Consider the following 21,724-nt stretch of genomic DNA (forward strand, 5'->3'; position numbering starts at 1 on the left):
TTAATAGGTTGCATTTGAAGAGATTTCTGAAAACTCTTCTGAAAACTAATGTTGTCATAATTGCTGATTAATGTGCTGATGTTTTATGGGAAACAAGCCTAGGTCAGGTTAGGCCTACTTCTGTGCAGCTGGAAACTTTCAAATAGTAGGCCTATAACATGTTATCTCCTTGTTTAGGTCTAATGTTGCATAATGAATAGATATACTATACCTTTATTCTACTGTGTTAAGGTGTTAAACCTTTGCTTTCCTCTGTCAGCATTTCATTATTATCACTTTTTTCTTTTCTTTTTTTTTTTCAAGAGAGACACTCACTCTCCGCCCGCTACAGGCGCACAGTATGCTGGGACTCTGCGGGATCCGAACGGCACGCCATCTTTAAACCCCAGAAGAAGGCACTGTTCTGCGCATCTGCGCCGGGGATAAAGATTCACAGTCTGCGTTGTGCTCTGTTTTTGCTAGATTTTATACGTGTGGTCGGTTTAACGTACAAACGATCTACTGTTTGTAGGAAACGAGAGAATTACTAACACGGGGAAGTTCTAGTTTTGTTCACTGCCGTATTGACATCGAGAATTTATTGGCGAAAAACAACGGCCAAGGCGTTGTTATTAGCCAGCTAGCAAGCTAGCTGCTAGCACTCTGTTGTTGCCATTAAGATTCAGGGAGCGTTGTTCAAAAGGCGTATTATCCCCTCTTTGTTGCCATTTGTGCTGCTTGTTTCGGACTCGACTGCGTGGCTGCAGTAGGTCCCGACTTCTCCCCCCTCCCCTGCGGCCCAGCCGGAGATGAGTGGAAGATGTCCGTTTCGGGACTGAAGGCCGAGTTGAAGTTTCTGGAGTCCATTTTTGACCCGAATCATGAACGTTTTCGAATCATTGACTGGAAGCCGGATGAGCTGAGCTGCCAGTTCAACGTTACCGGAGAGAAGCTGCTAATCATTCACTGCAACATCACGGTACGGGGGACGGGAGAAGTGTTTTCTATATTTCTTGCAGGCTAGCTGTTAGCAATATTTCCCTACCTTAGATGACAAGCTAACTGTGGCCCACCGATGGTGCCGTAGCGAGTTGGGCCTGAGAGTCAGATCTCGCATTTTTGTTGATCACAAGTCAGGACAGACAGACACGCAGACAGAAAAGACAGTTCATTGTACAGCAGTGTCAAGTCGTTGCAACATTTGTCGTAACACTTGGTTATATAAATTACATCGACTACGGGTGTGTTAAAGATTGTTGCATTGCGACAATTGGATTACTAAATGTGTTTTTCTCGAGTTCATTGTGGTCCGCTAAGCATAAGTCATCTGTTACTGTTAGCTGTGCTGGCTAGCTAATGTAACGTTAGCATCAAATGTTTGGCTAGCAGGCAACCCTAGCCACCAAAGGACTGCGAAGTAGCTAGCTGAAATAACCTGTGACGAACAACACTGTACTCGGTTAACTTAATCGGTAATGGGTTAACCATAGCCTTAGCAAATCCAGTTTCGAGGCCAGATGCGTTTTCAAACATAGAATTTCCTTTCTGACCACTTTTGTTGGAGTGAGCTTCATATTTCGTTGGATATTCAAGCAAAAGGGGCAGCGTTAGCTGTAGGTGGCTCTCCATTTCTGGCCTAACGTTAACACTGATACTAGTATGCTAGCTTTTGCTGTAGAATCAGGCCAGCAAACGTTAGGTAATACACTCAAACTAAAATCACACAATCGTCATAGATCCTGGTCTAGGAAACTGTGTAGTGTATTTTGTGTATTTGATTGTTAAGCTAGCATTCAACAGCAGGCATCAAAGAAAAATAAAAGTGGACGCTTAAGTTGGCGGTTGATTTTAATGATATCCTGTCGTTAGCTTCCTGGCTAGTTAGATAGCTAGCTAGCCCTCTTCCCGGTTAATTCGACTGACATTTCCTATCCCACGACTGGAATGTGTCACTCTTTGGTATGATTTATGTGCTTGAAGGAGAATACCACAATTTGTCAAACGTTGATATACGGATATTTGCGTAAACGCTCAAATGTCTGAATGCAGATTTTGCCAGTTCCTACCCTCGTTATTGTTAGGCAAATAACCTAGGGACTAACTCATCAAGAAGCATTGACGTCACACTTAATTGCCCTACCTTGCTAACCAGTCCTTGTTTTACTTGGGACATCATCGTCTTATTGGCATGAATTTAGTTCTCTTCCCATACTACGTATGCAGTATACAGTTCTCAGTGGCACAAAGAAAGGGTGATGCATGCACACTGAACATTGCAGGTGCCACCCGACATGGTGTATTCTTTTTCAAGTCTTCTTGGGAGTTGTTATGACGCCACTCAGATTTTCTTGATATCTGCCCATGGGCAAAGTGGATGTCGTTTAAACCTAGGGACATTATCATCTTATATAACATGTTTTTATCTTATATCACAGCTTATTACAGTGCCAGTTTTCTCCATTGCCACTGTAGGGGACATTTACTGGTGAGACATTGTAGTGGCCAGCTAAGCAGTGGTGTAGAGAAGTCTGTGCCCATACGAATGCTCCAGACAGGGCACTGTAGCAAGTCTCTCCTCCTCTTTAGAGCTCCATTCTTCTGAGAAAACACACATTGTAAAGTACACAATGGGCTCTTGGGCCACTGCATTCTTTGTGCTGAGCTCTGCCATGTTTCCTACGTCTCTCCCACACAGGAATCGTACCCGTCGACACCTCCGATATGGTTTGTGGATTCCGATGACCCGAGCCTGACTCAGGTGCTGGAGCGGCTGGACGATGTGCGAAAGGGCAGCACGCTGGTAAGAATTCTCGCCGCGCCAGGGGCATAGCAGCGGCGGAGCAGGCCTGTAGAACATGCTGGTACCGTATGACAGTGTAGTTGTAGATATGCGTGGCCCAGAGCCCTACGAGGTGCTGGGTTACTCGTCATATGTGTGGCCCAGAGACCACCGAGGTGCTGGGTTACCAGTCACATGCTGCAGCTTCACTGTGGTCTATGACCGTTTCTTCTCTTTCAAAATGTGCACTGGTGAAACTATCATCATTTTCAACTGTTCTTGTGACAAGCAGCCTAAGTGTGGATCTTTACAGTGTTTTCAAAGGCCTCAATAGCCCTTTATGTATTTTCAGTTTGTTTCCACCCTCAAACCTGGAATCAAGCAAGTCATGACTATTAAGGGAGAGAGGGGGGAGGGGGGGGGGGGGGGTGGCAAAACAAAACAAAACAAAACAAAACAAAAAAACACTAGCCGTCTAAAGCCTACCTTACACTGACAGACTTTGCCAAGATTTGGGAAAGATTCTTGAAAGATTGTAGTTTTTTGAGTAAAGCTTGAATGGGGGGCATTAGTTAAAAGACTACAATCTTTCAAGAATCTTTCCCAAATCTTGGCAAAGTCTGTCAGTGTAAGGTAGGCTTAAGCAGAACATGCAGGGCTTCCGTTGCCGTAGTTGAGTCCCGCGTGCAGAATTAGTGGGCCAGGCTGCCTCTAAGCAGAACATGCAGGGCTTCCGTTGCCGTAGTTGAGTCCCGCGTGCAGAATTAGTGGGCCAGGCTGCCTCTCAGCAGGGCAGCGCAGTGGAGGCCCTGACGCCCTCTCCGCAGGGCAGCGCAGTGGAGGCCCTGACGCCCTCTCCGCAGGGCAGCGCAGTGGAGGCCCTGACGCCGGTGGGGCGCCCTGCTGCTCTCAGGCCCATCAGGCACCAGCATGGGGATACATCATCTACAACTGGCCTCTTTTTTTGGTTTTATTTATTTGCTTATTTTATTTATCTATTCCGTCTAAAATTGTGCCTGGAAAGCCTGTGTGTGTGTGTGTGTGTGTGTGTATGCGCACGCGAGTCAAGGGAGTGTGCTCAACGGCAAAACCCGGGCTGAAAAGAACCACTGGGGAGGGGAAAAATAAACCTGACTCAGGGAAGAGTGGCGTGTGTGTGTGTGTGTGTGTGTGTGTGTGTATGTGCGCGTGCACGAGTGTGAGTTTGTTTTTCCTGAATTAGAAACTCCGCTTGAGCTTCACTCATCCCAGTGCGTAGCTGTGGATGGTTGTGTGAGCTTCACCGACTTGTGGAATGGCCACTCATGTAGTGTATGGCATGAGAGCCTGTTTATCGTGTGACAGATGGGCCAGGTGTGTGCGTGTGCGTGCGCGTGCGCGTGTGCGTGCATGTATGCACATAGTGACCGTTAGTTTTTATGGTGACCTTGGTGGGATTGGCTGCCCTCTCTGGTTTCCTCCTAGTCTTCTTGATTTGGGATGTTGAGCTCTGAAGCTGGCAATGTTTAAGTTACTCTCGTAATATTTTTCTGCCCGGATAGTTTGGGGATGTTTTCTGTTTTTGATCCCGACTGACCGCGAGAGGAGACGAATGGTGGTGCATCTGGGGCATGCTCAAGTAAGGCTGTTTGGGATTGTGTGTGTGTGTGAGACTGACTGACTCAGTCACTTGACAGGGTGGGGTTGAGTCCAGGGTGAGTATTATTGCAGTCAGTGGAAGAAAATTCAAGCCTGTTATGTACTAGTGTGTTATTATAGGAAATGTTATACAAAATTGGCTTCTACAGCCAACGTTTGCTCTTTAGCTTTACTTTTTCATGACTCCGCTGTCTTGTCTATTTTGATTGACGCTTCGGAGAGATGTGGCTGGTATGTGTTCGCGATGGAGACTTGGAGGGATGAGCTGCTTGTGGGGGGGGCACCTGAGAGCAGGCAAGCTGAGCGGAGAGCGGCTGAATGAGGCGAGGAGAGGAGAGGAGAGGAGAGGAAATGACACGCCACTGGCATGTGAACGCCCACTTGACTCCAGGTCAACGCTCCCCTGCAGAGAGGCGAGATGCAGGGCCTTGCCTTGCCTTGCCTTGCCTTGCCTTGCCTAGCCTTGCCCCTCCAATATGCATTCCTGCCTGAAGTGACACCAGTAAACATGTGTAGAAGTTAATATAACTGGGGTAGCAAATGACAGGAGTGATGTTATGTTGATTCATTTGATGCCTAAGATTGCATTTGAGTGGCAGTTACAGTTTGAAACTTGACTTTCTTTTTTTTTTGGTTATGCAAGTGACCCACATGAGTCAATCCCAGTGTGATACAGTATGTGCAATTATCACGTCACTCAAGACTAGGGTTGCAAAATTCCGGGAATTTTCAAAGTTGGAAACTTTCCATGGGAATTAACGGGAATATATGGGAATTAACGGGAATAAATGGGAATTAATGGGAATAAACTGGAAATATTGTATCTGGCAAGTTAGTATATAACAGAGACCTTAATGTAGTTGGAAAAAACCCATCTCTCAGCATAATGTTAGTTAAAACAACCTGATTTAATGCAAATTCAGTTGAATTTCTGCCCTGCACACAGGTCAATTACATGCACAACATCAACATAGGCTACTAGACATATAGGAAACCTAATTTTCCCGGTGGAAACGTCATTGCAAACGTTATCTCATGTGGGAATAACTGGTGCGAAACTGGGGGAAGTTTGCGAACAGAGTCGCCCAGTTCCTGGCGTGTCATCACTGTTGTCCTCATGTAAATGGAAGAACGTTATTTTGCATAAGCTCTAATGGGATGGTTAATAATCATATGGTCATATTACTGGTCTGATTTAGCTTGGCACTTTTAAAATAATCACAGTCTGTGAGGTTTGGGGTCATACATGTATGTAATATCGGCATTTTTTGGCCAACCGAGGATTAAAATGAATTCATTAAACATTTTTGTAACAAGTCGAGTTAAGTCAGTGTTCATGGCAGTCTTGGCTAGCTAATGTAAACTGCTAGTAAAAAACAAAATTCCTGTAAATTCCCATTAATTCCCTAATTTCCTGTAATTCCATAAAAGTTTCCCATTTTGAATATTTCCAAAATTCCCCAGCTTAACTTCCCATGGGAAATTTCCAGAAAGTTTCCGGAAATTTACCGGAAATTTTCCGCCCCTTTGCAACCCTACTCAAGACTCACCTCGAGTGATGAGTTTCCCTGAGGACTCACCTTGAGTGATGTCTCCCTCGGCCCTTTGCTATAAATGAGCCGTAATTGTGGCATTGGTTGATGTTGACGATGGATATGCTGGTGGCTGTGCGTCGCTCCGTGTTTGCGTTCAGCTCCAAGATGAAACTGACACACCTGTTGTGCTCTGGAGACCAGAGGTGGTGTGTGTGTGTGTGTGTGTGTGTGTGTGTGTGTGTGTGTGTGTGTAGGAGAAAAGGTCTCAGTATGGCCAGCCTGTGTGTAAATCAGCCTGTATAATGTACCCTCCACATCTGCAGAGAGAGAGAGCACTATGCAGTCTATTTAGTACAGAGAGAGAGCACTATGCAGTCTATTTAGTACAGAGAGAGAGCACTATGCAGTCTATTTAGTACAGAGAGAGAGAGCACTATGCAGTCTATTTAGTACAGAGAGAGAGCACTACCCGTAATTTCCCTACTATTAGCCGCGGCTTATACATTGATTTTGCAAAATTTCTCCCGCTATGAGGTTAATACAGGGGGCCAGTTAATGTGGTGTTAATATGTTTTTTTTCTTTTGACTTGCATAAAACACTGTCCTGCGGCTTATACACAATGCGGCTTATATGCGGGAAATTACTGTATGCAGTCTATTTAGTACAGAGAGAGAGCACTATGCAGTCTATTTAGTACAGAGAGAGAGAGCACTATGCAGTCTATTTAGTACAGAGAGAGAGCACTGTGCAGTCTATTTAGTATCCAGTGCTATAGATCAATACACTTCCCAAGGAGAGAGTGTAGAGCGTCTGTGCTCCGTTCTCTGTTTGCTTGGGAGAAACGCAGCATTGTTAGTTTAGAGGACCTTTTCTGCACTGCTCTTCTGGATGGCCCGCTCATGATTGGGGAATAGGCCACTTATACAGATAATGGTCTCTGATGTAGAAGCTGAATAGCTGACTAGTTAAACCCAGGGCATTACTATGAGTTTAAGGTGACAATATTGAATATCTCAGTAATATGATCATATAATTTTTTTTAGAAAAGGTGTTTTTTTAAAAGGTGACTATACAAGTTTTTTTTTACCTTAATTTGCCTTAACTGATCAGCTCTGGAGTCATTGGAATGACTATTTGACTTATATTGGTTGAATGATGGCTGTCTCGTTTCCCCCTAGCACCTGTGAGCGGAAAAAAACACGCCTGCAAGTTTGTGCCACCGGGTCGGCAAACCTGCATAGTTCCTCTCTAAGGCTTCAACAAGGCTGTTTTTACACAATAACTAGGACTCAAGGATTTGATTTATTTGTCACATTCACATACATACTGAGATACTGTTGTAAAACATGTAATGAAACAGCATTTGGCGGCCCAAGTTTCCTAACTATGTATATAACTATGGGTACTATAGAAATATGATGCATATGCAAATTAAAATGGATGATACACAGTATGGTCACCATTTAAGGGGTTAAAGCGCAGTGACCATATCCCATCGGAATTAATTGAAGTATGGTGTGTATATTATGTTTAGAAAAATGTTTGCTGTATACACACACACACACACACTCTAGTGTATATTGATGATGGAGATGATGCTACTGTGATTCATGCCCATGTTGCTGTACACACACACACACACACACACACAGGCTATAGTGTATATATATTGATGACAGAGAGATGATGCTACTGTGCTTCATCCCACGTTGCTGTATACACACACACACACACACATACACACACACACACACACAGGCTATAGTGTATGTATATTGATGATGCCCATGTTGCTGTACCTGTTCTCCTGCAGCTCCTGCAGCAGCTGAAGCGGCTGATCTGTGACCTGTGCCGCCTCTACAACCTGCCGCAGCATCCCGACGTGGAGATGCTGGACCAGCCGCTGCCTGCTGGGCCCGTCAACCAGGAACGCAAGGTACGCTAGGACCCTGCAGCACCCTGGCTGCCTGGCCCAAAGAGACAGGCTCCCCTTAGCACTACGGGCAGCGCAGCTGGGAAATGGCAGTTGCTGTGAGGAGCTTTGGTTCAGAAGCAAGAAAGATAACAATCAGAAAAAAAAAACCCGCTTTTCTTTTGACATTTTTTCTCAGTTTTGTTTGAACCTGCACGCCGAAGCCTAACCTCCCAACATGCTTGAGATGTTGATCATGTAGCTAGAACGAGAGGCTGTTTTGGTTTCTCTGCTGAGTAAATATGATTAAGGATCCGTTACAAATGAACTGTGTTCCCATGATCTTCCATTAGCCTTCACTAGCGACCTCTGTCTACTACACTCCTGCCCTCTGATTGGTTTCAACTTGATTTCTCGTTGGCTACCCCCCTCTACATTTGATGGTCACTCATTATGAATTAGTGTTGAGTGCTTCCCTGTGACTGCCCCGTGTCGTCATGGTGATGTCATCTCCACAGAACTGGCCACTTTGGGCTAATTATTCCACATATTCTCTAACACACCAACCATGCAAAACAAGTCAATCGTCTTGTAACAGACTTTGAAACGCAGTGCATTGTGCATTGCCAGTGTTTCCATAGTCTGTGATTCTCATCCCAGAACCAGTTGACACCGCTTATGGTGTTCGGCAGAAACCTTTGTTCAGAGCGACTTACGGTGTATGGACAACACTACATTAGTTAAAATATAATAATCGTAGTCATAGCAATATCATGATAATAATGGTTTTATATGTTTAATTTTCCATCTGCTCTCACGACAAGCAGCAGTCCAAAAGACACGTGCCGTTAACGGTGGTATTGTGTGTGTGTGTGTGTGTGTGAGCAAGACATCATTAATTAAGCAGTGTTCACACTTGAGTTTCAGCTCAGGGAGATTAGTGGCACCCTTGTGTAGCACGCCCAGGTTCTGTTGCACTGCACAGCCTTATTCTGGGGCTCCTGCCTAATCTGCATCTGCTCGTTTACAAGTGCAAAATGGCTGTCGAGGGTGTTGTTTAGCAAGATTATTCTCTCACGTTAAGATCACTGCTCTTCCCGTTCTGAAGCTTGCATTTTGCTTGAGTTGTTTGTGAAGTGTAAACACACACACACACACACATCCATCTACCCACCCACACCCACACCCCTGTGTGTTGTTGACCTTGCCATGTCCCAGCTGATATTGCTCACGTTTTTCTAGCTTCCTCTCCACTGTGTAAAGTGCGCCCAGAGCGGCCAGGGCCGTGAGTGGAGTTGAGACGAGGTGGGGGACGGGGGATCAATAGAGGCATCCGGTGCTCAGGGTCGAGGAGGAAAAGGCAGTCTGTGTGCGCTTGTGCGGTTAACGGGCAAAAGCAGGAAGACAGGTTTGCGTTTGACGAACCCGTCGTGCGAGAGGCCCAAGACGTGGCGAGACACGTCCACATGTTAGCGCAGGTGCCACTCACGAGAAGGCCGCCGCCGCTGACGCTGCCGCTGCCGCTTCGTCTGATAAGGTTCCGTGTCTTTGATGGAAGAATGAGGAAGCAGCTTTTGCCATTGGTCATAATTTGCAACAGTCCCCACCCCCATTGTTGTGTTTGGAGCCGTGGTGTCAGCTGAATGACACGCACACACACACACACACACACACACACACACACACACACACACACACACAGTCTAATGCTGCTGCAGACATGTTTGGAATGCAGTCTCCATTTACACGGATGGGTCAGTAGGGGTGAATGGAAGTGAATAATACTGATTTGTCAGCTAAATCTAACCCCCCTCTCTCCACCCACCTCTTCTCTCTCGCTCTCCACCCCCCTCTTCTCTCTCGCTCTCTCTCCACCCCCCTCTGTCTCTGTCTCTCGCTCACTGCCTCTGTCTCTCTCTCTATCGCTCTGTCTCCTTCTCTTTCTCTCTCTGCCCCTCCTCTCTCTCTCTCTCCCTCCTCTCTCACTCTCTCTCTCTCTCTCTCTCCAGCATGCCACCACAGATGAGGTGACCTCAGAGGAAGAGGAGGAGGAAGAAATGGGAGAGGTCTCTTTCCTTTCCTGATTTTATTTTGTACTATTGTGTTCATATAATGGATCATTTTACTTACACTTGAACTGTATTACAGTTTAGATTAATATTGCTTTTTTTTTTTTTTTTTTTTTTGGGCTTTTTATGCCTTTTAATTGGACAGGACAGTAGAGAGAATGACAGGAAGTGAGTGGGAGAGAGAGCTGGGGTGGGATCCGGAAAGGACCACGGGGCGGGAATCGAACCCGGGTCGCCGGCGTGCGGTGCAGGTGCCCCAGCCAGTTGCGCCACGGCTGGGGCCTAGATTAATATTGCTTTTTAATTGAATCAAAATGCCAATGGTGTTTACAAGAAACATGTGTGGACATATTTTTTAATGAAGTAGAGTCCTGGAATAGTAATATTAAATATACATTAATGCAATCTTTAGTAGGCAGTATAGGGCTTGAAGCACAGAACAATTGTTCAAGCACTTATTTCATTCATACTGGCCAACTAATGGCACTTTATTTATGTCACATTTCATGTAGGACTAATTCCATGTAGGACTAATTCAGTGCGCTTTACATGAACAAGCACATCAGAACACACATGTCTGGTCATGTGATTGTTCAAACTGTAACTGTGTGTTCACACCGCGGGCGACTTGAGCTTCCAAAGATTCCGGAAGTCATTCATTTTCAATGGAAGCCGGCTTCTCTCAGCTGCCAGCAGCGACCAATCCATCGGCGTCGCGTTTTGGGCGTCTTGAGCGACTAGAGAAAGTTGAAAGTGGTTTAACTTAATGGTAATGAGCTATGACGCGGTTCAGCGACCAAACGACCAGCAACGAACATAGAATGCTACTACGTCAGAGCGGCCAAAGCATCCAAAGCTTCCCACGGCGTCCTTGACAGGGCGTCCTGAGCGATTTTTGGAAGCTCAAGTCGCTCTTGGTCTGAACGCACAGTAATGTGTTAGTGAGTTCTCTTCACCGTTAGCGTTTCCCACAGTGCTGTGGCTGTGGCCAGAGCAGTACTGGTAGCTTTTATTCCCACACACCTCACCTGGCTGCCGGCTCACCTGTGCTCTCCTCCTCTCCTCTCCTCTCCTCTCCTCCTCTCCTCCTCTCCTCCTCTCCTCTGCTCTCCCGGCGGCTGGCCTGGCGGCGGAGCAGGACATCGAGGACCTGGACCACTACGAGATGAAGGAGGAGGAGCCGGTGGACGGGAAGAAGTCGGAGGACGACGGCATCGAGAAGGAGAACCTGGCCATCCTCGAGAAGATCCGCAAGAACCAGAGGCAGGACCACCTGAATGTAAGTGCTCATTCGGTAAGGCAACACTTTTTTTTACATCTCTGGGGTCCGGGGGCGGGGAGTGTGTGTGTGTGTGTGTGTGTGTGTGTGTGAGCTAATGGGTTACGCATATGTGTTAATGGGTTACGCTTATTTGGGTGCAAGTGGGGTATGTGTGTGTGTGTGTGTTCAGTAGTGTTGCACAGTGATTGCACAGTTGTGAAGCATGGCGTGTGTGTGTGTGTGTGTGTGTGTGTGTGTGTGTGTGTGTGTGTGTGTGTGTGTGTGTGTGTGTGTGTGTGTGTGTGTGTGTGTGTGTGTGTGTGTGTGTGTGTGTGTGTGTGTGTGTGTGTGTGTGTGTGTGTGTGTGTGTGTGTGTGTGTGTGTGTGTGTGTGTGTGTGTGCGCGTGCGTGCGTGCGCGCGCGCTCTCTCTCTCCTGCAGGTTGTGCTAAATATATGTGGTGAAAGTGGAGCAGAGACGTGGATGTCAGGTGTCTTCCTGCTCTGCCGCAGGACGAGAGAGAGAGAGAGAGATCTCCCTGCTGCATTTCGCTTGCTCTCTCTGCTCCTTCTCTTCCCCAATCCCACCCATCTCTCCCTATTTCTCTCCCCTCCTCCACCACGTCAGCGTTTCAGTCTTTTCTCTCTCCATCTTTCTTTCTTTCTCTCCTTCCTTCCCCCTCTCTCTTTTCTCTCTTTCCTCTCCCTGCATCCCGTTGCTCTTGTGGTGTGTGTGTGTGTGTGTGTGTGTGCGTATGCTTTGCTGCATTGTCTCCTCACTGCCTTGCTGTCCACAGGGTATTTCTGGCGTACATTTGAAGAGTTTTGTTTGTTTATTTTGTAAGGCCATTGGGCCCTCTTAGCCTGTGCTTTTTTCAGGACATATGACTCCCTAACCAGCACTTCTAGCCCAGTCTCATTGCAATATGAAGTGGTGCTTAAAAGTGGATGAGCGGTAGAAAGACTTTTGGGTTGGGTTGGGTTTCTTCCCTCAGAATCCTCCTTTGTTACCTAAGGATCAGTGTCCGGGTGTCATATTCACCTCAGGGTGCCATAGACAATCTTGCACAAATATGGTCTTGCAAAGAAGATTGTTACACAAGATGGAGCTGAAATTGATCTAAGAGTCACTACGCCATTTTAACATTCCTTAACAACAGCCACAAGCTTTGGCTGGTGGTGGACCAATGGTTGTTCATGGACCGGTCCATTCATTACAGTTTATTCTTTCTTTCTTTCTTTATTTTTGGATGTCTGCCGTTCTGTTGTACCAGTGTGCCTGTTCTGTGCTGTAAAGCGAGCGGTGTGTATGATCTATGTGTGTGTCTATTCTGTAAAGCGAGCGTTGTGTATGATGCACGTGTGTGTCTATTCTGTAAAGCAAGCGTTGTGTATGATGTACGTGTGTGTCTATTCTGTAAAGCGAGCGTTGTGTATGATGCACGTTTGTGTCTATTCTGTAAAGCGAGCGTTGTGTATGATGCACGTGTGTGTCTATTCTGTAAAGCGAGCGTTGTGTATGATGTACGTGTGTGTCTGTGCTGTTAAGCGATCGCTGTGTATGATGTACGTGTGTCTGTGATGTAAAGCGAGCGTTGTGTATGATGTACGTGTGTCTGTGATGTAAAGCGATTGTTGTGTATGACCTACGTGTGTCTCTATGCTGTAAAGCGAGCGTTGTGTATGATCTACGTGTGTCTCTGTGCCTTTGTGTGTTTCAGGGTGCGGTGTCTGGCTCGGTGCAGGCCTCAGATAGACTGATGAAGGAGCTCAGGGAGATCTACAGGTCCCAGAGTTATAAAACAGGTGAGCTAACGTGCTAACGTGCTAGCGACTCTGCTGACCCTGCCCACGGGCTACCTACAGATCAGCTACCTGTGTGACCTGCTAGTAAACCCAATTACCCTACAGACTAGTGGGCTAAATGTCTCAGTGGCTAGCAGGCTTACAATTACTGTAATTTCCTGTGTGTTAGCCGCATGGTGTATAAACCGCAAACAAAAGAAACAAAACAATTTAATATAATATTTAGTGCCCCCATATATTAACCTCATAGCTGAAGAAATTTAGCAAAATCACTGCCTAAGCTGCAGCTAATTGTTGTGAAATGCCGGTACCCCAGGACTCAGGTAAGTTAGCCCGCTAGTGTTAACCATTTAGTTATCTTATCTGGACGATCTCCAGAGAACACACAGGCACACACACACTTCCCGTCTTGTGAAACACATCACTGTAATAAAAAGTGGACACAGTCCCATAAAAGAATGACGCAGCGGCTCGTAGTGGACCTGAGGTAACCTGATGGCATTCTCCTCCCGTCACCTTCTGTGCAGGGATCTACTCAGTGGAGCTGGTCAACGACAGTCTGTACGAGTGGCACGTCAAGCTGAGAACGTAAGTGACCTCATCACCGTGGAAATGACAAGCTCACGCTCTTTTTATTTATTTATTTTTTTAAAGCCTAGCATGGCAGGTAAAACACAGGTATTAAATGTGTGATGTTTTTGTGATGTTATTTCTATGAACATGGATGGTTTGTATGCCACATCAACTTAGTTGAGGCAGAAAGACCCCTGTGCATCTTAATTAAGTAGCTAAACTGCTGAACTAGCTGATGGCTCAATTAGCTCAGTCTGGCCAAACATCTTGCTGCTCTGCATCCTATGCCCCTGAGGGAATTTTTGGTAGGGTGAATTTGACAACGTGTTTTTTCTATGTGGAAATCTTCCATTAGTGTTTCTTCTGTGTTAGATCTCAGTGTTAATTGTGCTGTTTTGGGACTGGTCTCTCTGTGTTAGATCTCAGTGTTAATTGTGCTGTTTTGGGACTGGTCTCTCTGTGTTCGATCTCAGTGTTAATTGTGCTGTTTTGGGACTGGTCTCTCTGTGTTCGATCTCAGTGTTAATTGTGCTGTTTTGGGACTGGTCTCTCTGTGTTCGATCTCAGTGTTAATTGTGCTGTTTTGGGACTGGACTCTCTGTGTTCGATCTCAGTGTTAATTGTGCTGTTTTGGGACTGGTCTCTCTGTGTTAGATCTCAGTGTTAATTGTGCTGTTTTGGGACTGGTCTCTCTGTGTTAGATCTCAGTGTTAATTGTGCTGTTTTGGGACTGGTCTCTCTGTGTTAGATCTCAGTGTTAATTGTGCTGTTTTGGGACTGGTCTCTCTGTGTTAGATCTCAGTGTTAATTGTGCTGTTTTGGGACTGGTCTCTCTGTGTTAGATCTCAGTGTTAATTGTGCTGTTTTGGGACTGGTCTCTCTGTGTTAGATCTCAGTGTTAATTGTGCTGTTTTGGGACTGGTCTCTCTGTGTTAGATCTCAGTGTTAATTGTGCTGTTTTGGGACTGGTCTCTCTGTGTTAGATCTCAGTGTTAATTGTGCTGTTTTGGGACTGGTCTCTCTGTGTTTGGCCCCACTGTAGGGATCCCTCCCCTGGGTCATGGCCCTTGTGCCTTTGGAGTTCTGTCTTTGCTCTGCGGCTGGGGCTGTGTTTCTAGCCCTTGGTTTGCGCTGCCGATTGATATCTTTGCGTGTGTGTGTGTGTGTGTGTTTGGAACAGGGTAGACCCCGACAGCCCCCTGCACAGCGACCTGCAGGTGCTGAAGGAGAAGGAGGGAATGGACTACATCCTGCTCAACTTCTCCTACAAAGTAAGCCCCTGGCCCTCTCCCTACCGCGTGCGTGCGTGCGTGCGTGCGTGCGTGCGTGCGTGCGTGCGTGCGTGTGTGTGTGCGTGTCATGAAATGTGGAAATGGGCAAAGGCAAGGCAAGGGTTTGTCAAAATTGTTTGCCAAAAAAAAGGAAGTGTAGCAAACCTGCAACTGCAACCCACTTAGACGTTTCCTGTGGTTTGGGTTGTGTTTTACTTCTAAACTCTGTGTGTGTGTCTCTCTCTCTATAGGACAATTTCCCCTTCGATCCTCCGTTTGTGCGGGTTGTCTCTCCTGTCCTGTCTGGAGGGTGAGTATGCATTTCTTTCTCTCTCCCTCCCTCCCTCCCTCTCTCCCTTTCTCCCTTTCTCATTAAGCACTCCTCTTCTGCGGTCAGTGAGTGAGAGGAAGTGTTTGACCCCATACCAGGCCTAACATGCCTGCAACTCTGTTCATGTACGACCCTATTGTTGTACTATTTTGACATGACTTCTAAACGTGGAGACTCTTCTAGAAGATGATTCCTCTTAAGCCCACGAGCTCTCCAGCACGTGTCCACTCACTGAGGCAGGGCTGGTGCTGCTGGGCCTGCTGACCCTGTGGCAGTCTTCATGGATGTACTTATTTCTCTGGGCCTGTGGCAGTCTTCATGGATGTACTTATTTCACTGAGGCAGGGCTGGTGCTGCTGGGCCTGCTGACCCTGTGGCAGTCTTCATGGATGTACTTATTTCTCTGGGCCTGTGGCAGTCTTCATGGATGTACTTATTTCACTGAGGCAGGGCTGGTGCTGTGGCAGTCTTCATGGATGTACTTATTTCTCTTCTCCTGTAGGTATGTCCTTGGGGGAGGTGCCCTGTGCATGGAGCTTCTAACCAAGCAGGTCAGTCCGGCTTTTGGAGATGCTACTGTGTATGGTTATCAGTCTGTTTCATGTCATTTGGGATTAATGTATATTGTGTGTGTGTGTGTGTGGGTGTGTGTGTGTGTATGGGTGTGTTTTACAGGGCTGGAGCAGTGCCTATTCCATTGAGTCTGTCATCATGCAGATCAACGCCACTTTAGTCAAAGGAAAAGCCAGAGTGCAGTTCGGAGCCAATAAAGTGAGCAATGCTACTGCTAAGCTAAACTGCTTTGTGTGTTTGTGTGCGTTTGTGTCACATGTGTGAGGCCAGACAATATCTTCTTCAGAAGCAGTTGTGTGTGTGTGTGTGTGTGTGTGTGCACTTGTACAATGCGAAAATGATTACAATTGTACATTTGTGTGTGTGTGTGTGTGTGTTTTTGTGAGAGTGAATGGGTGGACAAAGTCTTAGGTTTGAATGTCTCCATCAGAAGGTCCCAGTTTGCCATGTAATGTTCCCAATGAGCTGGCAGTGAGGCTGTTGCACTGTGCTGCCGTGCAGAGCTGCTTGTGTGTACGCAGTGAGGCTGTTTGATGGAGAGACAGTCTCCTGTAATCAGTGTGTGTGCGACGCTGACCGCCGTCGGCCTCTAAATGCGTGTGTGTGAGCGGAAACTGAAACCTCAATTGCTACTTTTCAAAAGCGGAGTTAACCTCTGGGATGGACTCTTGCAGTGCCCGCTGTGCTGGTCATTTGAAACTAACGAGTATCCTCTGACATCTCTCTCCTCCAGAACCAATACAATCTTGCCAGAGCACAGCAGTCATACAAATCCCTCGTGCAGATCCATGAAAAGAATGGTGAGTGCTATTTTTACATTTAGTTCCATTCAAACTGCCACTGACTACAATCAAGGTACCATAAAGTTACAGTTCAAGTGCCGTAAAGTTACAGTTCAAGTACCGTAAAGTTACAGTTCAAGTACCGTAAAGTTACAGTTCAAGTACCATAAAGTTACAGTTCAAGTACTGTAAAGGTACAAGAGGCACCAGAGTGCTACGTCTCCACTAGACCGGTGTTTGACCCAAGGGAAGTGAACACAGCCATCTTAACCCCACAGCACTGGCCAGCCTGTGCCCCAGCACTGCTGAGTCATCTTAACCCCACAGCACTGGCCAGCCTGTGCCCCAGCACTGCTGAGTCATCTTAACCCCACAGCACTGGCCAGCCTGTGCCCCAGCACTGCTGAGTCATCTTAACTTGCCACAGCACTGGCCAGCCTGTGCCCCAGCACTGCTGAGTCATCTTAACTTGCCACAGCACTGGCCAGTCTGTGCCCCAGCACTGCTGAGTCATCTTAACTTGCCACAGCACTGGCCAGTCTGTGCCCCAGCACTGCTGAGTCAGGCTGTTTTCCTTCCCTGTAGTGGATCCAGTACTTGGCCTGTGTGTATAGTATACCTTAAAATAACATTTGTTAAACTAGAAATGCAATTCCAAGGAATTACCAGTGCATGAAAATGCAAAAATAGATAGATAATGTAGATATGGTCACTAAGGTGTAGCTTGGGTAAACATAGTGGTTGCATAGTTTACAGAGAGTTGATAGTGTGAAGGTAGACAGTTTAAAGATGAAACATTCCAGTTCTAACTTAACTAATGATTTCTATTCATGTTAAAATGTTGATTAGCTAACTTAGCTAATGATTTCTAGCAGTTTTGCTAAAAATGCTAATTATGCTAGCAATGCTAACTTTACTAACAATGCTAACCAGGTTGATTAGCTAACTTAACCGATGATTTCTAGTAGTAATGCTAAAAATGCTAACTATGCTAACAATGCTAAATTTGCTAACAATGCTAACCAGGTTGATTAGCTAACTTAGTTGATGATGTTTTGCAGTTATGCTAAAAATGCTAACTATGCTAACAATGCTAACTATGCTAACTATGCTAACCATGCTAACTAGCTAACTTGCGAGTGAGGACTTTTATTTTGAAACATTTGTTGCTAGGGTATCCATGGTGGCCACTATCAGGAAACAAGAAGTTACTGCAGTATAATCATGTTGGTTGCTATGGAAACGGTCATAAACGCTTAATTTTAATGGTTGCTATGTTGGTTGCTAGGTACATGGAGGTTTCATGTAGTTGACTGGAGGCATAGTGGATGATAACTGACAGTTGGAATGGTTGAACAGTTCAATAGTTGAGTAGTTTCAATGGTTAAATGATTTAATAGTGTATTATTGCAGTGAGGACTTTTATTTTGAAACAGTTGTGGACAGTGGAAACAGTTAACAGGATATGTAGTCTTCTGAGAGACTGTATGCTTAAAGCCAGAGAAACTGACAGTTGGTGCCCAGGTGGCCGGCCACCTGGCCTAAGATTCTAATTGCTGCCGTGATGTCATAATGAGCAATGTTAAGTCTATGGGGGAAATTGTAATACTTTTTAACTAATAGTTTAAAAAGTATAAAAGTTACAAAGTTGAAAAATACAAAGCACACATGGCATAAGTAAGACCTACGCAACAAAGTTTGAATGAAGTTTTTACGTTAAACGGTTCAAGCTGAATTGCGTGCGTTAGAAGAAGAATAATAAGAAGAAGTTGCGGAAGAAGACTTGGAATAACAGTACAGTGCATTTTCATGCACTGTAATTAACCTCACATTTTTCAGTAGCCATAGGTGTGTAGATTTGAACAATATCTGGCTTGGTTCTTACCGGGGCTTTTATCGCCTGATATATCCAATTTAGTTTACCACACTCGGAGTTTAGTGCTGGCCTGGTGTGTTACCTGTTATCGGCCTTTTCACATTGTACATCAAAGATTCTAGAACAGAACAAGATAGATCACAGGCCGGATAATACGATACGTTGAAGTGCGTTCTATGACTCCATAGGCGCCATTTTGATAAGCTCAGGTGTCGTCACATACGCTGGCTACCGTGGGAATCCTAAGTATGAACTGATCCATCTTGCTCCGCTCTAGAATCTTTGCTGTACATCAACGGCTAGCTCGTCGCTAATCAAAATTCCACTGGAGCTCCCAAGCGGTTTTGTAAATGCAGCCTTACAACAGTGTTTTACAGCTCTTCAAGTCACGCTAAAATGTCATTTTTGGTACATAGGTCATTCAGAGGCACTTATGGTGTGGGTGCTTGCGTTTCTTTACGAATCCTGCGTCTTAGTTTGTATGGAAATTAATATTAAGTTGCACCTACACGGAAGAGGCCGACAATACGCAACATCCGACAATACGTATCGTTCCGATATAGTTTTAACTGTGTGTAGACAGTAAACGGCTTCCTTCACAATCACCTCATTCTGTGTCTCTGTGTGTGTGTGTGTGTGTGTGTGTGTGTGTGTGTGTGTGTGTGTCTGCAGGCTGGTACACACCCCCTAAGGAGGATGGCTAGACGGTGGCGTTGCTGGCGTGAGACCTGGGGCTGGGCTGGGCCGGGTGTGTGTTCATGTCGTTGTCCTTTCTCCCTTCTGATTTTACTCTTAATTAGTTTGCTGACTGGAGCTCTTCAGTGGGGTGACCCCGCCCCCCCCCCCCCTCCACCTCCGCCCACTCACCCCCCACCCCCCCCACCCCCCACCCCCCAGACTGACTTAACCTTTTTTGACCTTGGCAAGAGGACAGTATCAACCACCCCCCCACCCCACCCCAACTGACAACCACATCATGTAACCTCACAAGAAGAACTCTCCCCTCGTTCTCTCTCTCTCTCTCTCTCTCTCTCTCTCTCTCTCTCTCTCTCTCTCTCTCTCTCTCTCTCTCTCTCTCTCTCTCTCTCTCACTTTTTTATTTCCCTCCCTTTTGCGTCAGCAGCGTGGCTGCTGTGATCCCATTGGACAGAACAAGCTCCTTTTTGACTTCAACCATGTTAGTAGTTGTGGACTGGACTTTCCAAGAGAGGAAAAAAGAAAACAAAAAGAAACAAAGAAAGAAAGAAGAAAGGAAAGGCGGTAAAAAGAAACAGACAAGCCCACTCCCCCCCCCCCCCCTCCTGGTGGAAGAGTGGCACCATGGGTAGGGGTGGGGGTTTGGTGAGTGGTGAGTGTGAGCTGAAGAAGGGGACGCTAGCGTATGCTGTGGTTGGCTTCTGTGATGTTCTGTCTATTTGTATGTATGTATTTCCCATACAAAAGCAAGACTACCCCGTATTGGACTAAGATAGACGATGCTCCGAGGCCCCCTGTTCTTGCCTGAGGCCTGAGGCCTGTACTGAAGCCACAGCAGCACGGAGGACACCGAGCATGAGGGGGACAGCAGCTGATCAGGGAAGCACCGTCTGTGGTGGTGGGAGGGGTTGACAACATGGCAGGAAGGAAGGAGATCGCCCTCAACCATTGGCTCGTTCCTCCTCAAGCTTCTGCGTGATTGGCTATACCGCCTGGCGGATGACCAGGCTTAGCAGCGGCAAGGTTTGGTTTCACTCACTGTAAACTGTAGTAGAATTTAACTCCACATTGTAAACATTGTACTTATGAGAATGAATCTTCTTCCTTTTTTCTGTTTTTTTTTTTTTCTTTCTTTCTTTTTTGTTGTCCCTGAGGTGTTCTTACTATATGCGAGTGGGGTGGGGGGGACGGGGTACAGGCTACAGGCTACGTTTGTTTGCTCCTTAGGGCTCTGGACCAGTGGAACTCGACCTTGCATACAGACAAGTACTGCAACTTTGTCAGACATTAAATCTCTCTCTCCTTATGGACGTTAGGAAAGCGATCACATTTAAAGGCGTACCTTCCAAGCCATGTTTTCTTGTGAAGCATTTTCATGACTACTGCTGTTCTTGTTTTGTTTCCTTTTCTTTCGTCTTTGTTTTGTTTTCCGTAACAGATCGAAACGCTCACGTCCCTCAGCTATTTCTCAATGGCTGCGACGCGGCTTTCATCTTAATGCCTACGGCGATCATTCCTCTAACTAACATTGATGGTGTTGCAATAAGCGCAGTCGTGCTGGTGAATTCCTTCACCAGTTCATCACCACGAACACAGGATTTTTAACTCGTTTTTGTTTTGGATTATCCAACTCCTATACAATGATGGCCACGTTTAGGTGACACAGACTTAACAGACCTTCTTTATTAGGCTAATGATTAACACAACGATCTCTGCTAGTGTTTGCGTCATGGGTACTTTCGGCCAGCGGTGGTCATTTGGACTGGAAGAGATCGGGCCGCTTATGAGAGTGGACGGGCAGGTGCGAAGACGACTTGCATCTGTTCCGGTCAGTTTGAGGACCGTGCCGAGTGACCGAGAGCTCTCGATGGACACACACACACGAAGCATTCACGTCCACATTTAATGTGTGCGTAACAGAGAAGCCATCTGTGGATTCCTTGTACACACAACCTGGTTAGTGAAGGTATGTGGTCTTAGTTGTAACACACAACAGAACTCCGCCCTGCGTTCTGTTGCCGGGGCTGGACGCTCAGAGACTCCGTTCATTCCTCCTGGGCAACTTCTAGCGTGTCCTCATAAGGGCTCTGGATTAATTTACCTATCCAAGTGGACAGTCCAGTCGTACAGTCTGTCCCACTGGTGATCATGTAGTCCATCCTAAGATCAGACTTAGCCACTGGTCTGAGGTCAGTGCATTTTAGTTGATTTGACTGACTCTTCACACCCTACAGTGATTTGCCCTGAATCTCCCCACAAACACAAACCGACTTTCACGGATGACGTACCTGAACATGCCCCCAAAAACACACATCATGTAAGACCTATCTAGCGATTGTGCTCTCCTTCCTAACATTGAGGAGTGTTCACCACTCCATTCTGTATGGTTTTTAATATCTCCCCCCCTCTCCAGTATAACTACTACTCCATTAATACTCAAGGAATACTCTCTTGTTGTAGGTGGCCCCAGGAAATGTCCTTTTCCAGTGTTCAGGAAGATTGATTTTTTTATTATTATTATTATTATTATTATTATTATTATGATGATGATGTTTGATTCTCCGAGCACCAATGTGCGGCGAGGGTCCAGGGACAGGCCTTATTTTGTTCTGTGTTGATGGATGTCACTTGGTGGTTCCCTACC

The 21,724-nt window shown here is 46.1% G+C and overlaps 1 protein-coding gene across 2 annotated transcripts; it reads left to right on the forward strand.

Annotated features, from left to right (window-relative positions):
- The first annotated feature begins 359 nt into the window (after window positions 1–359).
- Window positions 360–19,641, forward strand: LOC134068445 (ubiquitin-conjugating enzyme E2 Q2-like). Of its 2 annotated transcripts, none has more exons than XM_062524059.1 (13): window positions 360–958; window positions 2,675–2,779; window positions 7,746–7,868; window positions 9,854–9,910; window positions 11,052–11,207; window positions 12,894–12,978; window positions 13,506–13,566; window positions 14,732–14,822; window positions 15,074–15,132; window positions 15,656–15,704; window positions 15,829–15,924; window positions 16,460–16,526; window positions 19,057–19,641. In XM_062524059.1, the coding sequence occupies exons 1-13, from the start codon at window positions 800–802 to the stop codon at window positions 19,086–19,088; spliced, it is 1,140 nt and encodes a 379-aa protein (XP_062380043.1). In that variant the 5' UTR covers window positions 360–799; the 3' UTR covers window positions 19,089–19,641. The 2 variants fall into 2 exon arrangements, with proteins under 2 accessions (XP_062380043.1, XP_062380044.1); XM_062524060.1 differs by having other exon boundaries at window positions 11,052–11,192.
- Window positions 19,642–21,724: the final 2,083 nt, after the last annotated feature.

The sequence above is a fragment of the Sardina pilchardus genome, chromosome 21, assembly GCF_963854185.1.
Source record: "Sardina pilchardus chromosome 21, fSarPil1.1, whole genome shotgun sequence".
Lineage (NCBI taxonomy): Eukaryota > Metazoa > Chordata > Actinopteri > Clupeiformes > Clupeidae > Sardina > Sardina pilchardus.